This window comes from Triticum urartu, chromosome 7A, assembly GCF_056163025.1.
Source record: "Triticum urartu cultivar PI428250 chromosome 7A, HENAU_Tu73, whole genome shotgun sequence".
Taxonomy (NCBI): Eukaryota; Viridiplantae; Streptophyta; class Magnoliopsida; order Poales; family Poaceae; genus Triticum; species Triticum urartu.
In genome coordinates, this window is record NC_141879.1 from 551,333,890 (window position 1) to 551,357,560 (window position 23,671).

The following is a 23,671-nucleotide window of genomic DNA, read 5'->3' on the forward strand; positions in this document are numbered from 1 at the left end:
TTTCTAGAGATTATTAAATGACCATATTGCCCTTAGTATATAGAAAAAATAATAATCAAACAACACCATGGGGTAACGGGCCAATAGGTGCATGGGAGGGGCATTGTTGGAAAAGTCCCAAAAAGACTCTCCTTAAGAGTCTTCTTCATTTAGTCCTAAATGCCGTTTAGTCCCTAAAAAGTCTCTCTCGTTTGGTTAAGAAGTCTCTAAAAGGGACTTTTTCTAATCCCTACACAAAAATGTCCCTGAAAACAAACACTCCCTTAGCTAGTAACATAGCGCATTTTAAGAATTTTTTGCTTATGTGACAAATATTTAATGTGAGGTGCTAACATAATATGTTACTGTAACATGGCGCTTCCTAAGACAAGACGAGTCTACAAACTAATAAATAAAACCACACTATTATCATATTACTTTGCATTATAAAAATAATAACTTAGACTATTGTCATGCTTATGACACCAGTTACTCTCCACTATGACCGCCTCATACACTAGTATCATGATACTAGTTCCATTACAACCGAATGAGGCCTAAGCTGGACTGCTAATGCCAGATTACGAGGCTTAAATAGGCCTACTAGTGCCTACTCCCGCCTAGCTACTAGGCAGCAATCATGGCGGGCAGCCGCCGCGTCCGGGAGACTCCGCGTCCACCTCCGCCCCCGGCGTTGCGCGTTCTACCTATATAACATTCTCCTATATACCAGCCGCACCGCCGGAGAGCGGCAAGGAGCTAGCCAAGCCAAGGGCGTTTGATCTCACCGGAGGAGCAGAGGAGAGAAGCAGAGCAGAGCACGCACGCGCACCGCAGCCGACCATGGCGCGCCCCATGAGGCTCATGGAGTACGCGCGGGAGCGTCCCAAGGCGCACGCCAAGAGGGCCGATGGGCTCAAGAAGCAGGCGGAGAAGCTCGCCACGCTCTGCGGGGTCCCTGTCGCGCTCGTCTGCGCCAGCGCTCGCGCCGGGGCTCCGCCGCTCGTCTGGGAGTCAGAGGAGGGCGTGCTCGAGAGGTACCGCCGCGCCGTCCCGCCGGAGGCCCGCGCGGGGCACACGCACCGGGCCTACCTCGAGACGGAGCTGGGCAAGCGGAGGGCCAAGCTCGCCAGGGCGCGCCACGGCTGCCCCGCCGCGCTCCCGGACTGGGACGAGGCGCTCAACGACATGACGCTGGGCGACGCGCGGGAGCTGCTCCGGGCCATCGACGCGGCGCTGCTGGCCACGGGAGACAGGATGGAGGCGCTGGGCGTGCCTGCGGACCACGGCCACGGCCCCGGCCCGCTCGGTGAGCAGGTCACGCCGGACTCTTCCGACTACGCCGCCATGCCGCAGCACCTCGGGCACGACGGCGGCGTGCCCTGGACCGGAGGCGACCCCGTGGACATGGACGACGCCGAGGGCTTCCAGCAGCTGCAGATGGTGCCGTACCATGGCGGGAACAACGACGACCTACTCGAGCAATTCCCACAGGAACATGGCTTCCAGATGCAACCAGGATGCGACGGCTTCCAATGCGCCGGCGGCAACTTCTCGGGCGACGGCGACGACGGGATGCTCGCGCTCGGCCTCGCCAATGCTGACTATAACTACTCGCGCGGCGGCGACAAGATGCTCGCGCCGGGCTTCGGCAACGCTGACTACAACTACTTGGGCGGCGGCGGCGACGGGATGCTAGCGCTTGGCCTCGGGAATGCTGGCTACAACCACTCGGGCTGCGGCGATGGGATGCTCGCGCCGGGCTTCGCCAATGCTGGCTACAACTACTCAGTCGGCGGCGGCGACAAGATGCTCGCGCCGGGCTTCGGCAACGCTGGTTACAACTGGCCTGATCTTACCATGTGGCACACCGACGAGGTGTGCTTCGCCGACGGCACTCTGGCGCCTGAGCACTACTCCGGCGAGGTCGCCGCCGGCGGCGACTACGTGAGCACACTACCATCTGGGTACGGGTACCCCATGGCCATGGGCATGGACGTCAGCGACAACTTCACCAGTCTGGAGAGCAACTACACGGTGGCGCATTGGCAAGCCGAGGCGCTCCATCGCTCCAACGCCAGCGCCAGCACCAGCACCAGCACCGGCGAGCTCCTGTCAGCTGCATCATCGCCTCGTTATCTCTACTAGACTACGTAGCACTTTTGTCACGGAAGGTGTTCAGGTCCAGGAGGAAGAAAGCGTTCTGTTACTAGGGTAAAAAAAATGCAGTGGTAGTTCCGTAGCTAGCTAGCTAGAATATCTTAGAATCGAGTTGGAATTTGGCAGTTTTTCACATGATTCATCTGTGTATTAGGTCCATGATTTTGTACGAAATTCCAAACCTTATATACTATCGGTTATTTGGGAATTTTCGCCTTTTGGTGCTCGGGCTACAAGTTTCAGTGATTCAAAAGTATCCACAGTACCATACGGACGTATACCTCATGTGTGCAAAATTTCACGATGAAATACATTAGCGAGCTACACAAAAAAGAAAAAAAAACAAATCGGTGATTTTAAACAGTGTGTACTGTTCACTATATAAAAACCGGAGATTTTCACTTTTCTGTGTAGCTCGCAAATAATGTATTTTCTCATGAAATTTTACACACATGTATCCGTATGTCAATGTGGGATTTTTTTTCAGAATTTTTTAAAACTTTGAATGTTTGCACTCATGGTTTCCTTGTTAACGAAGTTCATGCTCACAAAACATACCCCACTCAAGCCTCAAGATTAAAAACAGCCCGTGTCTAATACATGCATGTACTCCATCTAATTTGTCTTGCATACATGATTAACATGATTTCAACGACAATTATTTTGTGTTTAGTAGTACATGACTAAGCACAATCTGGCACAAAAACGTGTAGCAAATTTACCAGCCTACATGACTTCATCACCAATAGATCATGAACATACAGGATTCGAACGACAGACTAAGCCAGTTGTGAAACTTATTTTTGTATTTTGTACCAAGAGATAATCTTACCACACTGGAATTAGCTACTGTACAGATGAACATCCAGGTTTAAATAAAGATACAAGGTTATAATACAGGCAAAGTTATTGTATGGGTGAAACAGAAACACGAAGGAAGGGCTTGTATAAACAGAATTCGATCTGGAAAAAGTGAAACATCTAGAAATGAAGCTGCTTGCACTGCGAAGCTACCGCCTCCGAGGGGCAGTAAGGGCACTTGAAAGGTCTGGAGCTGCTCTTTGACAGCTTCATGATCGACTGCTTTGATACGGCGTGTCCACAGGGCATCAGCATCGGAGGGTTCTCGTCGCTCGACTGCTCCCTGAGCACCGGGCATACGAAGACTGAGTGGTACTGGAACTCTGGTCCGATGTCTATGGGGACTGGAAGCTGTTTCATGGTCTGCCACTCCTGCTTCTTGGCAGCCATTACCGTGGTTAGCTTCAACAAGGTTGGCAGCCCTTGAAAACCAGCTGATATAGCTACGCTCAGTGGGCTATTGCTAGACTGACCTAAGAGGCTGCAGAACTGATGGATTAGCTCCTCGGCTAGCTTCTCCCAATGCGTCGATGAGACAAACTCGGCATATGGGGACTGTTCAAGCCGGTCAGCCCAGATCAGGCAAGCCATTAGCTTCTGGATCTCTGCCTTGTGCAAGGAGGCAAAGGGCACCAAGTGAGTCCTCGCATATTGTAAAGCAACATCTCTGCTTCCTTTGGTGAGTATCTCAACAAACTGAAGAGAATGCAGCTTCAACTCGAGCATTGAGCTATTCTGCAACAGCTGGTCATGGTTCTTGGCAGCCCAAGTGAGCGCAGGCTCAAGGTTTCTTACTTTCATCGCTTCAAGTATTCCATACATCTCCTGAAATGGCAATTTCAGGTAAGTCTCATCTGATTCACCGCACTCATGGACAAAGGAGTCTCCAAGATCAAAGAGGCCCTGGCGATAGAAATGATTCGCTATTATGTTGTTTACTGTGCTGGCCTCAAAATCCACATTTCTATATGCCTTTGATATATCTGTAGTAAAAGACTTCTCGAGAACCTTGAGATATTTGCTCAGTGCAACATTCAATTCCTTTTGACAGCCTTCGAGTTGGTTCAATGGCACCATTTCGTTCAGCTTGGCCTTCAATTCTGCAAGCATGGATGAATGGTCACAACTGTCCATGGAATCTGTATCCATCATCTGCATCTTGGATATTACCTGCTTAACTTCATCCACTATCTGATCAATAACTTCCTGAACTTTGGTAGAAGATAACACACGTTTTTCAACAACTCGGTCAAAGGCCTCTCTTAGACTGTCAAACTCCATTGTAGGACACCCAACTAAGTGGCACGGTCTTGGTACTGCATGTCCATGTCAAAAAATCACATATACATAAATAATTTGTAGAGAGAACTACCATGAAGCAAAGAAAAAAAGGTAACTAACAATGTCTAACTGCTGATAAATCAGAACACAGAAATTAAAGCATGGGTTTAAAACTTCAATATTCTAAATAAACCTATGGTGATCAACAAGATACAAGAAACACAACCAGCATCACTAAAACATTGAAGACAGTGTCTAGCATTCAATTTTATCTCACTCGTGCTACACCACACTAATAGTGTAAAATGTTGGCCAAATACTAGCAGTATCTTAGGAACCCATTAGCAAGAAACATAGTACTATTCTGAAATGACACCTACAGAATATGTTGCTAAAATGATCACACATTCTCCTGAAGCTGCAGCACTAGAGTAAATAAATAGAAGGCAACACCATGTAATCACCGTAACCCTGTTCTCGCAATTCACAAACATTAAGGATGCCTGGGATTACCACCTCAGGGCAGCCTCCAAAAAATTTCACAATGAATCGCCATTCAAAACTTTATAGCTATGTTGGCCACAAAAGGCCAGTGGGTTCCATGAAATCAATTTGTTAAGATGCCACGAGCATAAGAAAAAAAAATGTATGGCATGGTTCTTGAGGCCATGGTTGCAAACACACCTTTTTTAGGGATAAAGTGTGAGCTTTATTACCAAGTGGGTTGGGCATATCACTCTTTACATGGTCCACAACCTGTGCTGGTACATTATGACGACAAACCATTCTTCGCGTCGAGCTGAGAAATGGACCATAAACAAACAGAGGCCATGGCAAGAAGAGCGCAAACAGCAGTCATGCGAGCCACAGGAAAGTGTATCATAGTCACAGACTTACTGTCATGCTCCTAAATGGGCATTGCGGAAGTAATCTACTTAACAAGTTATCTAGTGTGAACATGATACGATAATCCCCATCCATCAAATCCAACAGGCGTGCAAGCCTGATTCATAAAGAGGATTTATATCGCGAGAAAACGGAATCGATACCAAAGCCACTTCACTTTCCAATCCCACTCAGGACTCAATTCAGATTCCTTCGGCACGCTATCCACAAAGAGGGCACACACATGTACAACATATAAAGGTTGGTGGCAGGTGGCGCCCGCACTGCAGACCAGTGATCCGCGAGTCTAGCTACGACACGCAATCAGCGGGCTTTGCGAGCTTGCCTGTGCGCGCAAGCAAGCTCGTTCGATCCGAGACAGGGACCTAGCCTGGAGTATGGGGGTTCAGCTGAATCCCCAGAAGAATTTACAAAACCAAGTGCTACAAGGCGGCCAGCAAACAATTCCGCGACAAACGGGGTGGGATATAACTCAGAGCAACCCAAGCATGCTTGCTGGGGTTCGTCGCCGACGAAACGATATAATTACAGGGGCGGATCTAGATGTCGTACGGGCACAACTCAAAATTAATGGAAGCTGTTCCACCGATCAGCTGGACGGCGGAAGGGTCATTCATACCTGAAAATCCAATCTCCGAGATTGCGGAACGGGGAGGCGGCGGAACAGGGACGGCGGCGGTGGCGGCGACGCGCGGGGAGAGGCGGACGGGGCGGGCGTCGGCGGGGGCGGCACGGCGGTGGCGTTCTGTGGGAGAGATTTTGCTTAGCGCCGCATTGGAGCGTTGGGTAGGTCAGGGGGGCTGGGATGGGAGAGGGAGGAAGGGGAGAGAAAGGTACCGGACGGGACGGCGTCCAGGAAAAGTCCTACGGTGCTCGGTGCAGATGCATTTCCAGCGTGCCCGGGGATTGGATGGCACAGATTTTTCATTTGAAAGAAAACAAACTACTCAATCCATTCGTCTCATAATATAAAACGTTTCTACAAGTTAACCGTTTATAAGATGTTTTTTAAGCTACTCCCTCGATTCCTAAATATAAGTCTTTTCAGATATTTCAATATAAACTACGTATATAGCAAGATGAGTGAATCTACATTCCGTATGCAGTTTATATTAAAATCTCTAAAAAGATTTATATTTAGTAACGGAAGAAGCACTCCCTCCATTCCAAAATAGATGACCCAATTTTATACTAACTTTCAAGTTAGTATAAAATTGGGTCATATATTTTAAAACGAAGGGAGTATTACTCTTTCCGTCCGAAAATACTTGTCATCAAAATGAGGACGGAGGGAGTAGCTTACAAAAAAGTTTTATATTATGAGACGGAGTAGTACTGACTAGTGCTAATAATATTATTATGAGCTATTTTCCTGCCCCCGGGGACAAGGACAGGAAGATTCTCAGTTGCAATGAAAGCTAGTCGTTCCTACAAGCAAACAAACTGCAGTGCAATCCATAACTCGCTCGCGCAGTACTGCAGCATCAACTGCATGGTACCATTCACGACTAATCAGTTTGAATATAAATGACAGAATGGCAAATTCCATCGTGCTAACAACTGAAGTGCACAAAAAGTAATTTCATCCCAGAGTCTTACACAGAAGCCAATAATTGCCACTACTTTAGTTATCTAATGATTGGGCAATGGAAGATGCAGCAATAATGTCAGCCACAAGGTCATCCTAAGAAAAGCATAAGCTACACCTTGCTGGATGAAATAGACATGAAAGCAACAGCGCAACCAGAGGGGAAATGATGTCAAAATAAAAGAAAAATAAATCATATTAAGAAAATAAGCTGTTGAGTGTCAGCTAGGTACATTTTCTGACTGTACACCTAAATATACACATCTGTTACATAATGATCATCATACAGCACATACAACCACCTACAGAAAAGTATGGGAAAAAGCCATACATACAGGATGAGCAAAGCATTGGCTCCACAAAAGGAATTTCTACAAAGTGTACACGAGCACATCGCGAGCAGGACCTTTGGGCCGGGCTAAGAGAGTTCGTCGCTTGACTGCGCCGCTGTCGCGACCTTGACGAACACATCTTCCATGGTGGTGTCCGCGAGGCCCCATGCTTGAACTTCCACTCTCCTCTTGAGATTCTCCACGGCCATGAAAACATCTGCAATCCTAACTTCTTGCTTCGAGAGCTCGTATTTCTGTGTCCCTGACAAATGATATACCTTCCTCGCGTTCTGAGAGAGCTTCAGCGCCAAATCCTCGACCTCGCGCTCGAACTCTGAGGATGTCGTCATCGTCAGCACATAATAGCCTCCATATCTTGCTATGAGCTGCGATTATAAAGTTCCAAGTGCTTAATATAAACAGCAACAAACAACAATGTCACAACTGATCTTCAGTTATGGAGGAGGGGTTGTAATTATATGATATATGATCATATACCTCTTTAGGCCTTCCTATGCACTGGAGCCTGCCATCGACCATAATACACAACCGATCGCAGAGAACTTCGGCTTCTTCCATGGAATGGGCTGCAAAAATGACAGAGAATCAGTGCTTTGATGGCTAGTTGGCTACCATGGAAGAGGAAACTATGGTTATAGGTTGAAGGTTACTTGTAAGAATGATTGCTCTATCTTGCTTTGCTTGCTTCACAGCAGTCCAGAGACTCTTCCTCGAAGCTGGATCCAGTCCAGTGCTGGGCTCGTCCATGTACACTACCTGAGACGGATTTATAAAAGCATAAGCATGGATCAACCGGTGACTGAAGAAAATGAAGATGACGCCGGAAGCTATACTTTAGCATCTCCAATCAGCGAGATGGCCACGCTAAGACGCCTCTTCATGCCACCGCTGTACTTCCTGACTTGCTTGTCAGCAGCACCGCCAAGAAGTAAATTTACACTTCTTAAAGATTCTTCGACGGCCTAGAAATCATTGCCATTAGATGTCAAATCAGAAATCATTTTCATTTCAGTAAGCTTTTTTTCAGGTTTCTTTCTAACTCCATAGAACAAAAAGATACCGTTACATATCTTACAAGGTGAATGATCCAGAAATAGTAAAGAAATTTAAGTCTTAAAAGCAATAGCTAGCATACAGCGGGTTTTCTTCTAGAACATATATTGGATTCACCTTAGAGAGTATGCTAATGCACTATGCAATTAGTGTACTGTTATAACTTACAAGGTCCAAAGCAGAGCCACTGAGGCTCTTCAGTCGACCATAAAACTGGAGGTGTTCTCTGCCAGTCAGCATCTCCCAAAGCATACTGCATCCCAAAAATAGAGACAAAATAATGTGAAAATCAGAAGGAGTTTATCATGAGCTTAACCAAAATTACTATGAATCTCTTGAAACAAAGAAGTGCATATCCTACTCATTCTGCGGGCAAACCCCCATGCTGTTGTATACGTTTTCCATGTCAGTGTGTATGCTGAAATCCTGTACAAATGCATTCCCTGATGTTGGCTTTGAAAACCCAATCATCTGTCAGGCATCAGCAAGAAGGATGAATACCACAATAGGATTAAAACATCACAACTAACCAATGATACTACTCAATTTAGAACTTTGAGCAAGAGTTCATTTACGGGTTTGGTAGTTTGATCATGAAAAAAGCTGATGAAATTGACCCGCAATACACATGAATAGTAAATAAGATTGCAAATGAAAGAATCAGGATGGGAAATATCATAATATTATAATTAATGTGTTTAGAAAAAATGAAGATTGAGCAGGAAGGACTTGATGTCTTCCACACATACTCCCTCCGTCCGGAAATACTTGTCATGAAAATGGATAAAAAGAGGTGTATCTAGAACTAAAATACATCTAAATACATCCCCTTTTATTCATCTTGATGACAAGTATTTCCGGACGGAGGGAGTACATTGTAACAGAGTTAGGATATAGCAAGTCAATCAAGGGTGACGAACCATGCTAATAAAAGAGCTCTTGCCAGCTCCATTAGGACCAAGAATGCCCAAACACTCTCCGTACGGCAAAGCAAGTGATAGACCTCGAACAGCATACTTATCAGGGTTACCATCCTTTCCATGATATACTTTCTTGAGATCATCACAGACAACAGCGTAGCCACTGTTCCGCTGCTGTAATACTTGATCAACAGTCTCCCTCTGTGATTCACCATACCATAGTAATGTCAGCACATAATCAAGGAGCAGGTGATGGCGGCTTGCATCACCTGATGCAGAGGGCGGGGGTCTGTCCTCCTTTTTAGAAAAAAAAAATCTGATATGCATGTTTCCCCATTCATCAAAGGTAACATGATTCCAAAGAAACACATTAAAGCAATGGTAAAATTTTAGTTCACAATGACAGCATATGTTTTTGGGGACATAGGTAATTAAGTAGTTAAGTAAATAAAAGATCACGGAGATTACACTGCGGACATGACGGACGTCCTGGGCGGCGACGCAAGGCCGCCTGACGTGCTACCGCCGGGCGCGCAGCCGACCGGCGCACTTCGGCTGCCGGGCACGCAGCCGACCGGCGCGCTTCGGCCGCCAGTCGCGCGGCGGACTCCATCACCTCCGAGGATATTGCCGGGGATCTCAGAGGATATCGCCGGGGATGACGAGATCCGGGTTATGGCGGATCAGTGGGTGGTTTGTTTCTCCGATCCGATCCGCGGATGGATCGAAGGACGGCTACAGCATTCTCCGTCATCGCGCTGGACGTCACTTCGTGATATGGATAACGACATCCTTGCCGGCGACTACCTGGCGGCGGACGTTCAGATCGAGGTAGGGATGCGATTTATTTTAGATGATTTCGATGTCCATGTGTTGTCATGTTTGCAGGAGGTTCAGAGAGAGGAGATCGAAGTGATCGATTTGACGACGACGCACGAGGCGACGAGGGAGGCGCCCGCGGCCATTGCCGTGAGCCGGCCTTCTGTGCATGCGACCTCGTCTACGAGGCATGTCGGGGGGAGGTTTTGGGTTCTTGCGGACTCGGAAGATGAGGAGGACGACGACGGTGATCCTGATGGCAGATCGCCGGTGAACTACTCATTGACACCGTCCCACGTGGTCGTGGAGGCCTTCAGCCCTGGTCACTCGCAGGAAGAGGTGGCCACGCTGGTGCCGGGCGATGCTCCGGGGCGGATCGAGCTGTGTTCTGAGGAAAGGGTGGATCGCCGGACCATCCACGGGAGGACGGCGGCGACGGTGATACGGCCTTGGAAAGGGCCTATACCTAAGGTATGTATCAAACCCATTACCTTGTCAGATTTTTTCCCGCAAGACGCTTGGACTCGGGTTGTCCGTAAGAAGAAGAGGAGAGGGAGACCGGAGCCAGTACCGCCGGTGCCGGAGATCAGGGCGGCGGCTGGGATCCGAGCAGCCCAGCGGCTAGGGCTGCTCGTTTAAATTTCCTCTTGGGCCGCGAAGGGGCTGTCGAGGAGTGGGCCGGCTACAAGCCTGTGCATGGGTATGAGGCCCAGCATGGGGGTGTTGACGAAGGGCTTGGTGGACAGGCGCCGACTGGGTATGTGGCCCAGGAGAGCCTGGATGCGCCTCCCCTGCTTATCGAGCCATGCAGGGTAGAAGATCGTTGTGTTCGATCTGTCCTTCAGCCGCCTAGGGTTGACAAGCGCTCCGTTCTGTCGGGCTTTCCTCGTTGTGGTCCTGGCCGCGCAACTCGTATCCCTCCCCTCGCCATGGCTGGGCGGGGGAGTGCCCCTTCTGCTGATCCTAAGAACCTCGGGGGGGGGGGGGGGGGGCGGAGCGACGCCGGCTGGACGAGGCGGTGGCGCGCTAGGGCAGAGGCCGATCCTGCCGGCAGGGCGCGGCGCGCCACCTGGAGCCCGACCAGCGGCTGCTGCAGGGAGTGGCATCCCGCCCGCCCCAAAACCAGCGCTCGCGACCAGACCTCCTGCGGCTGCGGGTCGTGGCACGACTGGAGTTAGGCCGCCACCGCCGGCTCCGGCAGGACCTATGGCGGTGGGCCGCGGCGCTGCTCCGCTGAGGCCACCGACAGCTGCGGCAGTGGGGCGTGGAGCCACTCCGCCGAGCCCGCCGGTGCATGTGCCCAATGGTCCTCGGCCGGCTCTCCAAGCCAACGCCCCGCGGCCAGTCATCCCGGCTACTTCTGCCGGCACGCATCATCGTCCTGCGCCGCCACCTCACTATGTTGCGAGGCCGACGCAGAAGCGATTGGGCCCAGCGCAGACGAGACAGAATGTGGTGGCTGGAGAAGCTTATGATCCGCCCCGAGGACAGTGGGGGATGACGGCCATGATGCGTATGGGGATGGTCAACACCGTGGATCGTCATCGACGGGAGGCGGTCGTGCGTATGCTTGGCAGAGTGATGGTTCTGCTGAGAGGCCGTTTCTAGGCCCTCCGGGCGGTTTTGTTGAGGGAGCTTCTGGACCGGACTACCGGCAGAGAGGGGGTTTCCGTGGTCACCGTGGTGGTCGTGGCGGGGGTCGTGGTCGTCATCGCGGACAGCCTCCGCCACCGGCCGTTGTGGATCATCAGGAGTCTAAGGTGGAGGCCGATACCGTTCAGACGAATGCACTGCCTAGCCAGGCGATGGAGGTAGTGACGAATTTGGCCAACGCGGAAATTCCTGGGAATGGGGTTACAACCGACGCAGGCGACCGGGCAGAGTCTGAGAGGGCGTCCAAGTGGGCGCGTAAGAAGGAGAAGATGCTATGCTATAGATGTGGTGACAAGGGTCACTTCATTGCTGAGTGTGTGGCGGAGTTGTGCGACACGTGTGGTAAACCAGCACACGACATGGGGGATTGCCCGCTTCTGCGTGATCAGGCTCCGGCTCTCACGATGTATGGAGTATATTGTGCTGAGCTTATGCTCTTTGAGTCCCCGGCGGCGAGAGAGATTCCGGTAGAGTCACGGAGCTTGACTACTGGAATTGTGAAAGCTACCCAGGGAGTGGTGTCTGAGGCTCAGATTGTGCAGAGACTCGGGGAACTGGCCCCAGGTGATTTTCAGTGGGAGCTTGTCCGGGTTGAGGACAATGTGTTTAGGGTTGACTTCCCAACGGTGGACGACTTGCACAGGTTGCTGAGTTTTGGGTTATGCAAGGTTCCTGGCACGAAATGCATCCTAGAGTTTCACGAGTGGAAGAAAGTGGAGCCCAAGGGAAAGCCTATCACTCAGGTGTGGCTGCGGCTTTCCGGGGCCCCCTCCGAGTCATTGACGGATGCTCGAGTTGTGGCTAGTCTGGGTATTATGGTTGGCAAAACTGAGAAAGTGGATATGGCATTCACACGTGCCCATGGGGTGGCCCGGCTATTAGTGAGTGTTCTGGACATCGAGTTCGTACCGGATGTGGTCAACTGGACTTATAGGGGAGAGGTGTTTCCGCTTGAGATTGAGTTTGAGGATACGGAGTTGTTTGCTGTCGCGGTTAATGGGACAGATGTGGATATGCACGAGGGTGATGGCGATGCGGGTGCTAGTGGGGACCCGACTGATGAGGTTGGGCGCGAGAGGTCTACTGGATCTGGTCCTGCTACTCAGCTGCCCGGGGATGGACCCGGGGCTCTGCCAGCCCCAGCTCCGTCGGCGCCAATGAGCACGTTGAGGTTTGGATCCTTTGAGCCAGCATCTGCCCCTCCCAGACTTTGGAGCGACCAGGTGGATTCTGATGATGGTTTTGAGTGCACGCTTCCGGTGTTGGAGTTTGAGGCTGTGGTTGGACCAGGGGTGGAGGGTTTAACCCCAGTGGCCTCGGACCGGGAGACGACATCTGCTTCGGATGCTGTGTATGGGAGGGGGAGTCCGGGTCAGGTGACTTCGATCTCCTCTCCTCCTATCGTGGCGCCGAGGACACCGGTGACGCCTTCAATGGCCGGCCGTGGGGGAGGTAGTATGGGTCAGGTGGACCCGATTCCTTTTCCTACGATGCCGGCTTCAGCCGCCGCTTCTCCTGTGGTGTTGGGGGGGAGTCTGGGGCAGGTGGCCTCGACCCTCCTTCCTCTTTCGCCAGTCACCTCTGGCTAGGAGGGTGGGGCGGGGGGTGTGTCTGGGCCGGCGGCGCCCGCGCATCCCTCCCCCGGTTTCCCATCCATGGGCCTTGTGAGCCCTCCTTCGCCTCCACTGGTATCTTTGGCTAAATCTTCAGCGCAAGGTGTTACACGGGAGGAGGTTATTGCCTTCGGTGGGATCCCCGATCCGATATCTGCGGGGCGACGGATGAGTTCTCATCTCCAGGACAACCCGGAGGTTGATGACATGCAGCAGAGGTGCGCTATGAGGGCGGCCATGATTCGGGATGCTGCGATGTCTACTGGTATGTCCGTCAACATTTCTAATTCTTTATTGCATTTTTCTAAGGAGGAAATTATAAATAATGCAAACCAGTTAGGAGTTTCGCTAGGGGCTAATGATAGTGAAATTTCCAATTCAGTAAATGATCTTTTAGATTTGGAGGCGGAACGTGCCTTAGAGATTATTCGTAATCTGGCTACGGTAAAGCCCATGAATGATGAGGAGATTGACGAGTTGGGGGTCCAAGTGCTCAATAACTTCTGTGCGGATCTAGCACCATCAAACCAGGAGTCTGAGGAGGATGATGTTCCTCTGGCTCATATAGTAGTTAGTGCCACTGAGCCCGGTTATGAGGACCGGGTGGAAGAACCTAGTAAACCAAAGCGCAAGTGGAAACGAAAGATTTACCCCGATTCTGCGGTTCGTAGGAGTGCTAGGATTCGGACTACCAAAAAATTTCATGATGAATTATAAAAGGAATCTTTTGGAATAGCAGAGGTCTGAAAGACTTGGCTAAAAGAAGGTTTCTTGCTGAGGCATCTTTAGAGCATCGTTTAGACTTTATTGCTCTCTCGGAAACTGGTCGTGAGAACTTTGCGCCCCAGTTTCTTACCTCTCTTGTGGGCGGTATTGACTTTGATTGGCATTGCCTTCCTCCGCGAGGAAGATCGGGGGGGATCTTGCTTGGTGTGAGATGTGACTCACTAGAAGTCTGCGGCGTAGTGATGGGTGACTTTGCGGTTAAGTTTCGAGTCAGGTCAAAAGCTGATGGGTTCAATTGGGCTTTGGTGGCGGTATATGGTGCCGCACAGCCCGAGCTTAAACCGGAGTTTTTGGCGGACCTTGTTCGAATCTGTGGGTTTGAGCAGCTCCCAATTTTAGTTGGGGGTGATTTCAATATCATTCGGAGGAGAGAGGAAAAGAACAACGATAATTTTGACGGCGGATGGTCGTTCATGTTCAATACCATTATTGAAAGCTTGGATCTGAGAGAGATAGAGCTTTTTGGTAGAAAGTTCACCTGGGCTAATGCTTTACCAAACCCGACGTACGAAAAGCTTGATCGAGTCCTCGCGAGCGTTGAGTGGGAACAGAAGTACCCTCTTGTAACGGTACAAGCCCTCTCGCGTGGAATATCTAATCACACTCCTTTGTTCGTGGACTCGGGGGAGCCGAACCACGTGGGAAACAAGAATACCTTTTCTTTTGAGATGGCCTGGTTTGAACGCGAAGGTTTCTTGGACCTGATTGCCAGGGAATGGGCTAAGGGTGCAGGAGGTAGGACTTCGGTCGAGCGTTGGCAGAATAAGATTAGACATTTGAGAAGTTTCTTAAGGGGGTGGGCTAAACACCTTAGTGGGGAGTATAAGATTGAAAAGGACAGGCTCCTTTCTCTTATTCAGACCCTTGACATACAGGCTGAATCCATGATTTTACAGCCAGCAGAGCATCAGGTTAAAATCGAGGCGGAGAAGAGGTTGAAAGAACTTCTCCGCGAAAAAGAATTGAAGTGGGCATTGCGGGCTAAGGTCCGCAAAGTTGTCCAGGGGGACGCGAATATCCAATTCTTCCACTTAATTGCTAATGGCAAACATAGAAAGAAGAGAATCTTTTAACTTGAGCAAGACGAAGGTACTATTTTAGGACAGGACAACCTAAAAACTTATATAACCGAATATTACAAGCAGTTATTTGGACCTCCCGAGGATAGCTATGTGTCCCTCGATGAGTCCAGGATTGAGGATGTGCCTCAACTATCGGCTGCCGATAATGATATTTTGGTTGCTCCGTTCTCAGAGAAAGAAGTGTTTGATGCTATTGCACAGATGAAAAACAATAAGGCTCCCGGACCGGATGGTTTCCCGGCTGAGTTTTACAAAAAGTGCTGGCACATTATTAAGGGGGATTTGTTATCTATGTTCCATGATCTGTTCTCTGGACAACTTCATTTATTTCAATTGAATTTTGGAACTATCACATTGCTTCCTAAGAAAACGGATGCTGTGAGAATAGAGCAGTTCAGGCCGATCTGCCTTCTTAATGTTAGTTTCAAAATCTTCACCAAGGTCGGGACTAATAGGCTTACACAGATTGCGCATTCTGTGGTGCAACAGTCCCAAACTGCTTTCATGCCGGATAGAAACATCCTTGAAGGGGTGGTTGTCCTTCATGAAACGCTCCATGAAATCCATTCTAAAAAACTAGATGGAGTAGTTTTTAAGGTGGATTTCGAGAAAGCGTACGATAAAGTCAAATGGCCATTCCTCCAACAAGCATTGCGTATGAAAGGTTTCGATGAAGCCTGGCGCCGTCAGGTTACATCGTTCACGCAAAAAGGAAGTGTTGGAATTAAGGTGAATGACGATATTGGTCATTACTTCCAGACACATAAAGGCCTAAGACAAGGAGATCCGATGTCCCCTATCCTGTTTAACATTGTGGTTGATATGTTAGCACTTATGATAGGAAGGGCTAAGGAGAATGGTCAAGTCGGTGGCTTGGTACCTCATCTTGTTGATGGAGGAGTATCCATTCTTCAGTACGCTAATGATACAATCATTTTTATGGAGCATGATTTGGCCAAGGCGAGAAATATGAAGCTGGTGTTATGCCTTTTCAAACAATTGACCGGGCTTAAGATTAACTTTCACAAGAGTGAGTTGTTCTGCTTTGGTAGAGCCAAGGAAGAACAAGAGGCCTATAGGCAATTGTTTGGGTGTGATTTGGGGGAGCTACCTTTTTCTTACCTAGGCATACCAATCCACCACTGTAAGCTGACAAACAGAGAATGGAAGTGCATCGAAGACCGATTTGAAAAGAAACTGAGTTGCTGGAAGGGCAAGCTCATGTCATACGAAGGCCGACTAATTTTGATAAATTCGGTGCTCACGAGTATGCCTATGTTTCTCTTATCGTTCTTTCAAGTCCCAGTTGGAGTCAGGAAAAGACTGGACTTTTATCGATCACGTTTCTTTTGGCAGGGTGATGAACTAAAAAGAAAGTACCGGCTAGCTAAATGGGATATCATCTGTAGACCGAAAGACCAAGGGGGGCTTGGTATTGAGAATCTCGAAGTTAAGAACAGATGCCTTCTTAGTAAGTGGCTGTGGAAGCTATCCCATGAGACTGATGCCATGTGGGCGCAAATACTTCATAGCAAGTACCTTCAGACCAAAACTTTGTCACAAGTGACAGTTAGGCCGACCGACTCGCCTTTCTGGAAAGGACTGATGAAAGTCAAACAATCCTTGTTTAATAGGGCAAAGTTTATTATTGACAACGGCGCTAGTACACGGTTTTGGGAGGATACTTGGCTCGGAGAGACACCCTTGGCCATTCAATATCCGTCTTCATATCGTATTGTTCAACGTCGTGAGGTGTTCGTTGCAACGATATTTCAATCTATCCCCCTTAATATTCAGTTTAGACGGTCACTAGCAGGCAATCGTTGGGAAGAATGGCTCCGTCTAGTTAGGAGACTGATGGAGGTTCAATTGTCCCAACAACCCGATGAATTACCCTGGAAGCTAACTAGGTTTGGAGTATTCACAGTTAAATCAATGTATATTGATGTAATCAATTCGAGCTTCATTCCTACCTCCAAGCATGTTTGGGCTGTCAAAGTTCCTTTGAAAATAGAAGTGTTTATGTGGTTTGTCCATAAACAAGTCATTTTAACCAAAGACAACCTAACAAAGCGTAATTGGACAGGATCAACTAGGTGTAGTTTCTGTGATTGGGATGAGACAATTAAGCACCTGTTTCTTGATTGCCCGTTGGCCAAAGTTCTTTGACGCACCGTCCACATTGCTTTCAATATTACTCCACCAAATTCTGTTAACATGTTATTTGGGACATGGCTTAATGGGATTGAGCCCGACTTAGCGAGACATATTCGTGTGGGAGTATGCGCTTTACTGTGGACTATCTGGAATTGCAGAAATGATTTGGTTTTTAACAGAACATCACGATTTCATTTTATGCAGGTTATCTTCCGAGCCACGGCATTGATCCGTTCGTGGTCGCTACTCACTCCGATGGAGGCCAGGGAGCATTTGGTTACTGGATCTATCCGCTGGGAGATGGTAGCGCGGGATATCTTCAACCGGTTTGAATGACGGTCATGTAATAGGATAGGCAATTAGTTTACCTATCTTGCTTTAGCCAGCCGGTTGTGGCGTCCCTGTTTTGGCTAGTATGTGTTTCTAGCCTTTTTGGCTCTGCGTGAGCTTTTGTTTCAGTTGAAGACTTTTGAGACCTTGTTACAACCCTATTTATTTGTTTTAATAAAATGGCCGTATGCATCGTTCTGATGCAGAGGCTGGGGTAACCCCCTTTTCGAAAAGAAAAAAAAGTAAATAAAATAATGGAGCCCTACAGGTAATTTTCAAATTTTCAAACTACACATAAAACAAGATGAAAGTTTGAACTGTGTGCACAAGAGATGAACTGCAATATAACAACTTACTTCTTTAATAATGTCTAGCTTCTCCATTTCTACATGAACATCATTATCGGCGACTTCGTTAACAGCTATCCTTCTCCAAGTGGGGTTTTTCCTTAGGAGACGTTTGATGATGGAAAGGAGACCAGAGCTGTTTCCAACTAAAGCAGCATAGTCAAAATAATATGCAACGGGAAGCAAAACCAACCACTCAACAATAATAATGATCAGCACATCCCTCATTCCATTTGTACGGTCATTTAGATCACTCCATCGCATGCCAGGATTTCCTGTTTCTGAAGCCCTAATAGCATACTGGCTAAGCTCGTATAATCCTCGATATAAAGAAAATGCAGGTATTATCTCCAGAACTGTAATCCAGTTTCCTGCAGTAACACAAGAGGAAGAAAATGCAGGTATTGTCTCCAGAATAGGCAAGGACGCAAGGTTGGTCTCAAAATGGATGGTATATGTTCATCAGGAAAAAGGACATTAACTTGCTATGGCATGGTTAAAACTTAAAACTGTAACTAATTCTACTGAACAAAGTTAATGTGAAATTTGATAGGTAAGAACTTGGAAATTTTCTTTAGATGATCGTGAACTTACTTGGAAATTTTCCACCTTCAAGAAAATTCCGAATAAGAGATCCTGCCATTAACCCTGATCCAAATATGTACAGATATGCAATTGCTGGTACAAAGAAGATAAGAAGCAACAAACATCACATACCTTGCAGCACTGAACAAGAGGTAACAAATTCGAAGATAAAATGGTAAAATAATTTATACCTTGAGCAGTATTAACCTTCGAAAAGAATGTTGCAGCTAGGAAGGATAATACAATCTGCAAGTTAATGAAACTGAAGAAGAAAACAAACTGGATACTGTAGTTGTTCGTCTTGAAAAAATTTAGACCTGCAAAGTAACAACTGATTTAGGTAAATGGCTTGATAACTGCTATTCTTTTTATGATAACTGTGTTTTGATAGCTTTGATACCTATAAGGGCTCCAAAAATGACAAATAGCACAAGATACACCGTAGACAAAATAAGGAAGTATGCGTAGTAGATAATCCAGTAAGGGCAATTTCCAAGCCCATGCATTTTCATCATTGTTCGGAGCTTATGTTGCTTCTCATATACAAGGTATGTCAACATAACCTGCATTAGAACTTAAGAGGTTCAATCATTGCAATCATGCAACAATTTACTCTCGAGTAACTTTTACTGTATGCTAGATATCCTCTTATATCCAATCAAGTTCCTTGTTATAACAAAAAAAAGTCAAATCTGGTACCATTTACCGGGAAAAGCAACGCAACAACCCATTCAAAAAAGAGAGGGCCAATAAGGGAAGAAAAATCAATCGTCAGACGAGTCGCTTGCTTAGGCATTTCTTTTGTGAACTCAAGCAACATTTTTATGCCTGAACCTGGACCTTGTAGGAATTGGAGATATGCATTTGAGACCTACACACATGTTAAGCAATATGTTAATGAGCGAATGAGTTATATAACTTTCTGGTTGCATTGATAAAAGAGCAACATAGCCCAAGTTAAAAATAGACTAATATCATTTTGGAAAAGTTGAAATTACTGTAATGAATTTGGAACAGTTTTGATGATTCGGCATTCTTCTTAAAGACAGGACAATTAGTAGTAAAAAGGATGCAGAAAGTATCATTCAGTGACATATTAGTAGCAAAGCAAGGTGTATATATAGATATGTTTGCTCATCAGTTTTATCCTCTTTTTTCATGTCATGTTGCATGTTTTCGTGGATCTTGTTGTGGATTTGTTATGGGATCATAAAGTGGTTCAGAGTTCAGAACAGTAAAATATGGAGGACAATTTTTTTTCAGCAGGTTCATAACAAAATTAATAGTAACAGGTCAATGTTATGATCAATGAAGTACATGGCACGCACCGCATTCAGTGAACGCGAAACACGCAGAAGTCCGAATGGCATCGGGACATAAGAGATATTCTGATAGGTCGAGTTATACAATGCAAGCACATTGAAACGCTTCTCATTTGAGTCCTGGAAATCATAAGCTATAGCAACAGAAGTAGTTAGTGTTGCTGGTGCATTAATGCCCGCATATAAGGAAACAACAGCACTTTATATTGTATAGAGAAGGAAAAGTGCCATACCCATTGCAACTTCACTAATTCCTTCCCCTATTTTTCCTTCCCGGTAACCCTTAAAGGTCTCCTCATTGATTGTTCTTGAACTATTCCGCCACAAGGGTAGACCTTGAACACATCTTATCTCTGCTCAATGAATTCAGAAGTTCAGATGTGAAATCCAATTCAACCAAACACTTCTAAAGAGGTGCATAAATGATAATATCGGAACATCATCATGGGAGTGTATAGAATTCAATGGTTCTGATGAAATAGAAAAATAATGAGAACTATTATGCTAGACCATTCCACTGAGAAACAAAAGTAGTAATACATAGAAAATTTACCTTTCTGAACATTAATAGCATCAATTGTAGTTCGGAGTGTAACTGAATCCCTGGATTTGCATTCCGACTGAAGAACATAAATGGGTACATCCGAGATAAAAGCAGGTTCGATGAAGCCCGTAGAAGTACCTGGCATATCTGTCCCCTGGAAGTATACATGGTAAGAAAGCAAGTCTCGACTGACATGTTCCTTAAACAAACATACATACAAGTAATAGCCTGGTTATTTTAACTTACTAGGAGAAGACCAGATATGCTCGCATTATCAGAAAGATTTGAAAGTGGTGAGTCTGTGAACATGTTCTGCATGACAGCTGCCAAACAAACAAGCAGAGTTGATGGTTAGAGGAATATGATGAATGCACTATATGTTTGCAGACTTATCTATCACCCTTATTTCCATTGTTACTGGAAACATAGAAATTCCGGTACAAAGTACACACTTTACTTCTCAGCGCAGTAGCTTAAGAAGATTTGTGGCGATTAAAATAGTTATATGATACAGATTACTTACTAGTAGATAGAGTTTCATTTACCCCCGTGAACGGTATGGCAGCCGGGCAGGATTGTGATTTTCTGCATGATTCAGAGGAATCCTGGATGGCGCGATACTCGGGGCGGGGTACTTGCAAGAGAGCAGGCCATTCGGGAGGATTTGGTATAGGGCAACTGCCAGCCTGGTCCAATGTAGAGTACTGAATGCCACACACATTTTGACAAGGACCAGTGCCATTCACATCAACACACATGCAACCACACTTGTATTTCGGTTTATCCAATAAATTGTTGATGACTCGCTGGAGAACACTGAGTAATACGCAGAGGTATATCGGAACTATGATTAGCCGAATGGTTTCCTTCCTGTTGCGTTTCTGCAAGGTGATGAAACATTGTTAGAAACTACCAGGGAGGGGGGGGGGGGGATTTTATCCAATAGACATGGTTTGCCACTTCTTAGGACGACACAAACAGCCAGTATGCAATTACAGAAACTAATGTCAGTGATGTGATAAAAAGTTAGGAACTGCCGGGGCTTTTTTTTTGCATATCCCCCTTTTTTTAAAGGCAAATATGCTATATATGGTACCATCGTGAGCCATTCCTCCCAAAAAAAAATTCCTAAACTGACCAACACCTCTTGATCTGCAGGTTTCCGAGCAACTAGTGGCTACGGGTAGTGCTGGTGGAAGTTTGAATTGATTTGTTGATATGTGACCACTCGCCAAAACATCGACGTGTAGCACATCCCTTTATTTTTCTTAATGTATTAACCAATAAAGTTGAAATATACTGGAAACATGTGCTAGCCATAATAACGAAATATATACAATCTCTTTTAAACAAATAAAAATATATAGAATCAATAATGGATGGTTGCTTTCAAAAAAAAATGGATGGTTTATTGTTCTTTTTAAGCGCCGGTTAGTAAGAAAAACAATTATTTAAAAGAAATACTGACTACAATTACCAAGTGCACAAGGCACTATTATGGTGTTAACAAACTGTACTCCCTCCTTCCTAAAATATAAGGCGCGCATTGACTTTTTTGGTCTTCATCGCATAAATTTGACTATGGCTTTCACTTAATGTATGCCTTCAAAATTATATCAAGAGGTAGAAAACAAAATTGTTTTGCAAGACAAATACGATGATACTATTGATACATGTTCAATCCATGTATTTTGCTATATATTAATGGTCAAAGTCATGCATCAAAGACCGTGCAAAGTCAAATGTGCCTAAAATCTTGGGAAGGAGGGAGTGTTACCCAATGAGTGGTATTGACAACTTGACAACGATATCGTTCTCGATTTGCATCAAAATATTACAGCCTTCTCTTATCATGCTAGCAGGATAATTGACCGGTCATTGCTAAAAGCTCAACAATAACAACAAAACTACGGTGAGTACATGTCAATACAACCCATGAATTCCCGCAAATGGGCCAAACTGTGGGCGCAGTAGCGGTAGATTGTGGTAACATCACCGGGGAGCGACGGAAGCCAGTAAATAAGCCTGATTTTTTTTCAATTATTGCTAAATGTTAAAGAACCAGGAAACCCCATCCAAGGGTTCCATGCTGCTAACCCAAAAAAGAATCGAAAAAACTGCAGAATGGCCATGGATTGGACCTGGAAGATGAGATTTTTGCGTAGGAGGGCATTGGTCTGCGAGGCAAAGCTCGGCGCCCTTGATGCACCACCACCGCCAGCGGCGGCGGCCGCGGCGTTGGCGGCGCCCGACAAGGGCTCCATCTCGCGGCGGCAGTTCTTTTTTGAAACTGCGGCGGCAGTTCTTGGGCTTTCTTTGTCTTCTCTCTCTTTCCTTTGACTGGTCTGATCTGAAGGTGGAAGAGGAGTTCGTGGCCGTTCAGGAAGGGGCGAATTTATAGGGTAAACCACTCAAGAGATTCTTCCCGCCACAGACTATTTTATATGGGGTGGCTATAACAGGACGAATCAATCCAACATCTTTTCTCAAATACTAACTAGTCAAATTATTGTGATGTACTCCCTCCGATTTCCAAATATTTATCTTTCTAGAAATTTTAACAAGTGACTACTCCCTCCGTAAACTAATATAAGAGTATTTAGATCATTACTTTAGTAATCTAAACGTTCTTATATTAGTTTACAGAGGAAGTACATACGAAACAAAATGAGTGAATCTACACTCTAAAATATGTCTATACACATCCATATATTATAGTCTATTTGAAATTTCTAAAAAGACAAATATTTAGGAACAGATGAAGTAGTACTATACCTGTGTAGTTTAATGCATGTCCTTCTAGCAATATCTTCAGTTTATTTAGGACATGAGTGTGTGTATTACTTTGAGCTATATGAAATTGTTGAAATGACGTCATTTAACGGATAAAATATCATAAATTTATTTTTAGGTTCCGGTCAACACCCATTTATGTTTTCGTGTTCGCTTTGTATTCGCTCGTTATTCGTTTCTGGTAGTATTTGTTTCCATATTCATTTTCGAGGTTTCTGTATTCGTTTCTGCTTCTGCAAAAATATATGAAAACAAATGTGATAGCACTCAATTTCGTCTGTTTTCGCTCCGTTTTCATCCCTATCCTAAGGTAGATCTTCGGCAAGCCTGCCACCCTGAGATAGATCGCGACGATTGCTCCTTCCTTTCTTCCTTTTCTTTGACGAACTTGATTCTTTAAAAAATCAACCGACTCAAATTGCAAATTCAGGCGACTTACATATGGCTATTGTCATTTTATATTGTTTCGGCCGACTATTGCTACACCGCTAGGCCAGAGGCCGCCAACTGCTCCTAAGCGTACATAAGAAACAGTAGGC

General features: G+C 46.4%; 4 protein-coding genes across 5 annotated transcripts; 2 read left to right on the plus strand and 2 right to left on the minus strand.

Moving 5' to 3' along the window:
- Nucleotides 1-582: 582 nt before the first annotated feature.
- Nucleotides 583-2,345, plus strand: LOC125523393 (uncharacterized). The gene has a single exon (XM_048688430.2). The coding sequence runs from the start codon at nucleotides 823-825 to the stop codon at nucleotides 2,125-2,127; it is 1,305 nt and encodes a 434-aa protein (XP_048544387.2). The 5' UTR covers nucleotides 583-822; the 3' UTR covers nucleotides 2,128-2,345.
- Nucleotides 2,346-2,927: 582 nt separating this feature from the next.
- LOC125520601 (protein RMD5 homolog) lies at nucleotides 2,928-6,057 on the minus strand. 2 transcript variants are annotated; one of them, XM_048685556.2, is made up of 2 exons: nucleotides 5,807-6,057; nucleotides 2,928-4,316 (listed from the first exon to the last, which is right to left on the minus strand). In XM_048685556.2, exon 2 carries the CDS (start codon nucleotides 4,279-4,281, stop codon nucleotides 3,121-3,123), a length of 1,161 nt encoding a protein of 386 aa, XP_048541513.1. In that variant the 5' UTR covers nucleotides 4,282-4,316; nucleotides 5,807-6,057; the 3' UTR covers nucleotides 2,928-3,120. The 2 variants fall into 2 exon arrangements, with proteins under 2 accessions (XP_048541513.1, XP_048541514.1); XM_048685557.2 differs by lacking the exon at nucleotides 5,807-6,057 and having other exon boundaries at nucleotides 2,928-4,100; nucleotides 4,171-4,310.
- An 890-nt stretch (nucleotides 6,058-6,947) lies between these two features.
- On the minus strand, nucleotides 6,948-22,723 carry LOC125523785 (ABC transporter A family member 8). The gene is made up of 18 exons (XM_048688851.2): nucleotides 22,481-22,723; nucleotides 20,863-21,220; nucleotides 20,586-20,662; nucleotides 20,349-20,493; nucleotides 20,029-20,148; nucleotides 19,802-19,929; nucleotides 19,180-19,344; nucleotides 18,874-19,036; nucleotides 18,665-18,790; nucleotides 18,483-18,566; nucleotides 17,898-18,259; nucleotides 9,102-9,302; nucleotides 8,543-8,652; nucleotides 8,350-8,434; nucleotides 7,962-8,090; nucleotides 7,779-7,884; nucleotides 7,606-7,694; nucleotides 6,948-7,493 (listed from the first exon to the last, which is right to left on the minus strand). The coding sequence occupies exons 1-18, from the start codon at nucleotides 22,601-22,603 to the stop codon at nucleotides 7,194-7,196; spliced, it is 2,871 nt and encodes a 956-aa protein (XP_048544808.2). The 5' UTR covers nucleotides 22,604-22,723; the 3' UTR covers nucleotides 6,948-7,193.
- Nucleotides 9,319-17,796, plus strand: LOC125523786 (uncharacterized). The gene is made up of 2 exons (XM_048688852.2): nucleotides 9,319-10,391; nucleotides 17,416-17,796. The coding sequence occupies exons 1-2, from the start codon at nucleotides 9,579-9,581 to the stop codon at nucleotides 17,545-17,547; spliced, it is 945 nt and encodes a 314-aa protein (XP_048544809.2). The 5' UTR covers nucleotides 9,319-9,578; the 3' UTR covers nucleotides 17,548-17,796.
- Nucleotides 22,724-23,671: the final 948 nt, after the last annotated feature.

Coding starts and splice junctions, on each gene's coding strand:
- LOC125523393 (XM_048688430.2), top strand. CDS start 823: ATGGCGCGCCCCATGAGGCTCATGGAGTACGCGCGGGAGCGTCCCAAG.
- LOC125520601 (XM_048685556.2), bottom strand. CDS start 4,281: ATGGAGTTTGACAGTCTAAGAGAGGCCTTTGACCGAGTTGTTGAAAAA.
- LOC125523786 (XM_048688852.2), top strand. CDS start 9,579: ATGACGGACGTCCTGGGCGGCGACGCAAGGCCGCCTGACGTGCTACCG. Junction 10,392..17,415: donor GGAAAGGGCCTATACCTAAG/GTATGTATCAAA, acceptor CATTTTATGCAG/GTTATCTTCCGAGCCACGGC.
- LOC125523785 (XM_048688851.2), bottom strand. CDS start 22,603: ATGGAGCCCTTGTCGGGCGCCGCCAACGCCGCGGCCGCCGCCGCTGGC. Junction 19,345..19,801: donor TTTCGCGTTCACTGAATGCG/GTGCGTGCCATG, acceptor ACATGTGTGTAG/GTCTCAAATGCATATCTCCA. Junction 18,567..18,664: donor GAAGGTTAATACTGCTCAAG/GTATAAATTATT, acceptor TCTTTGTACCAG/CAATTGCATATCTGTACATA.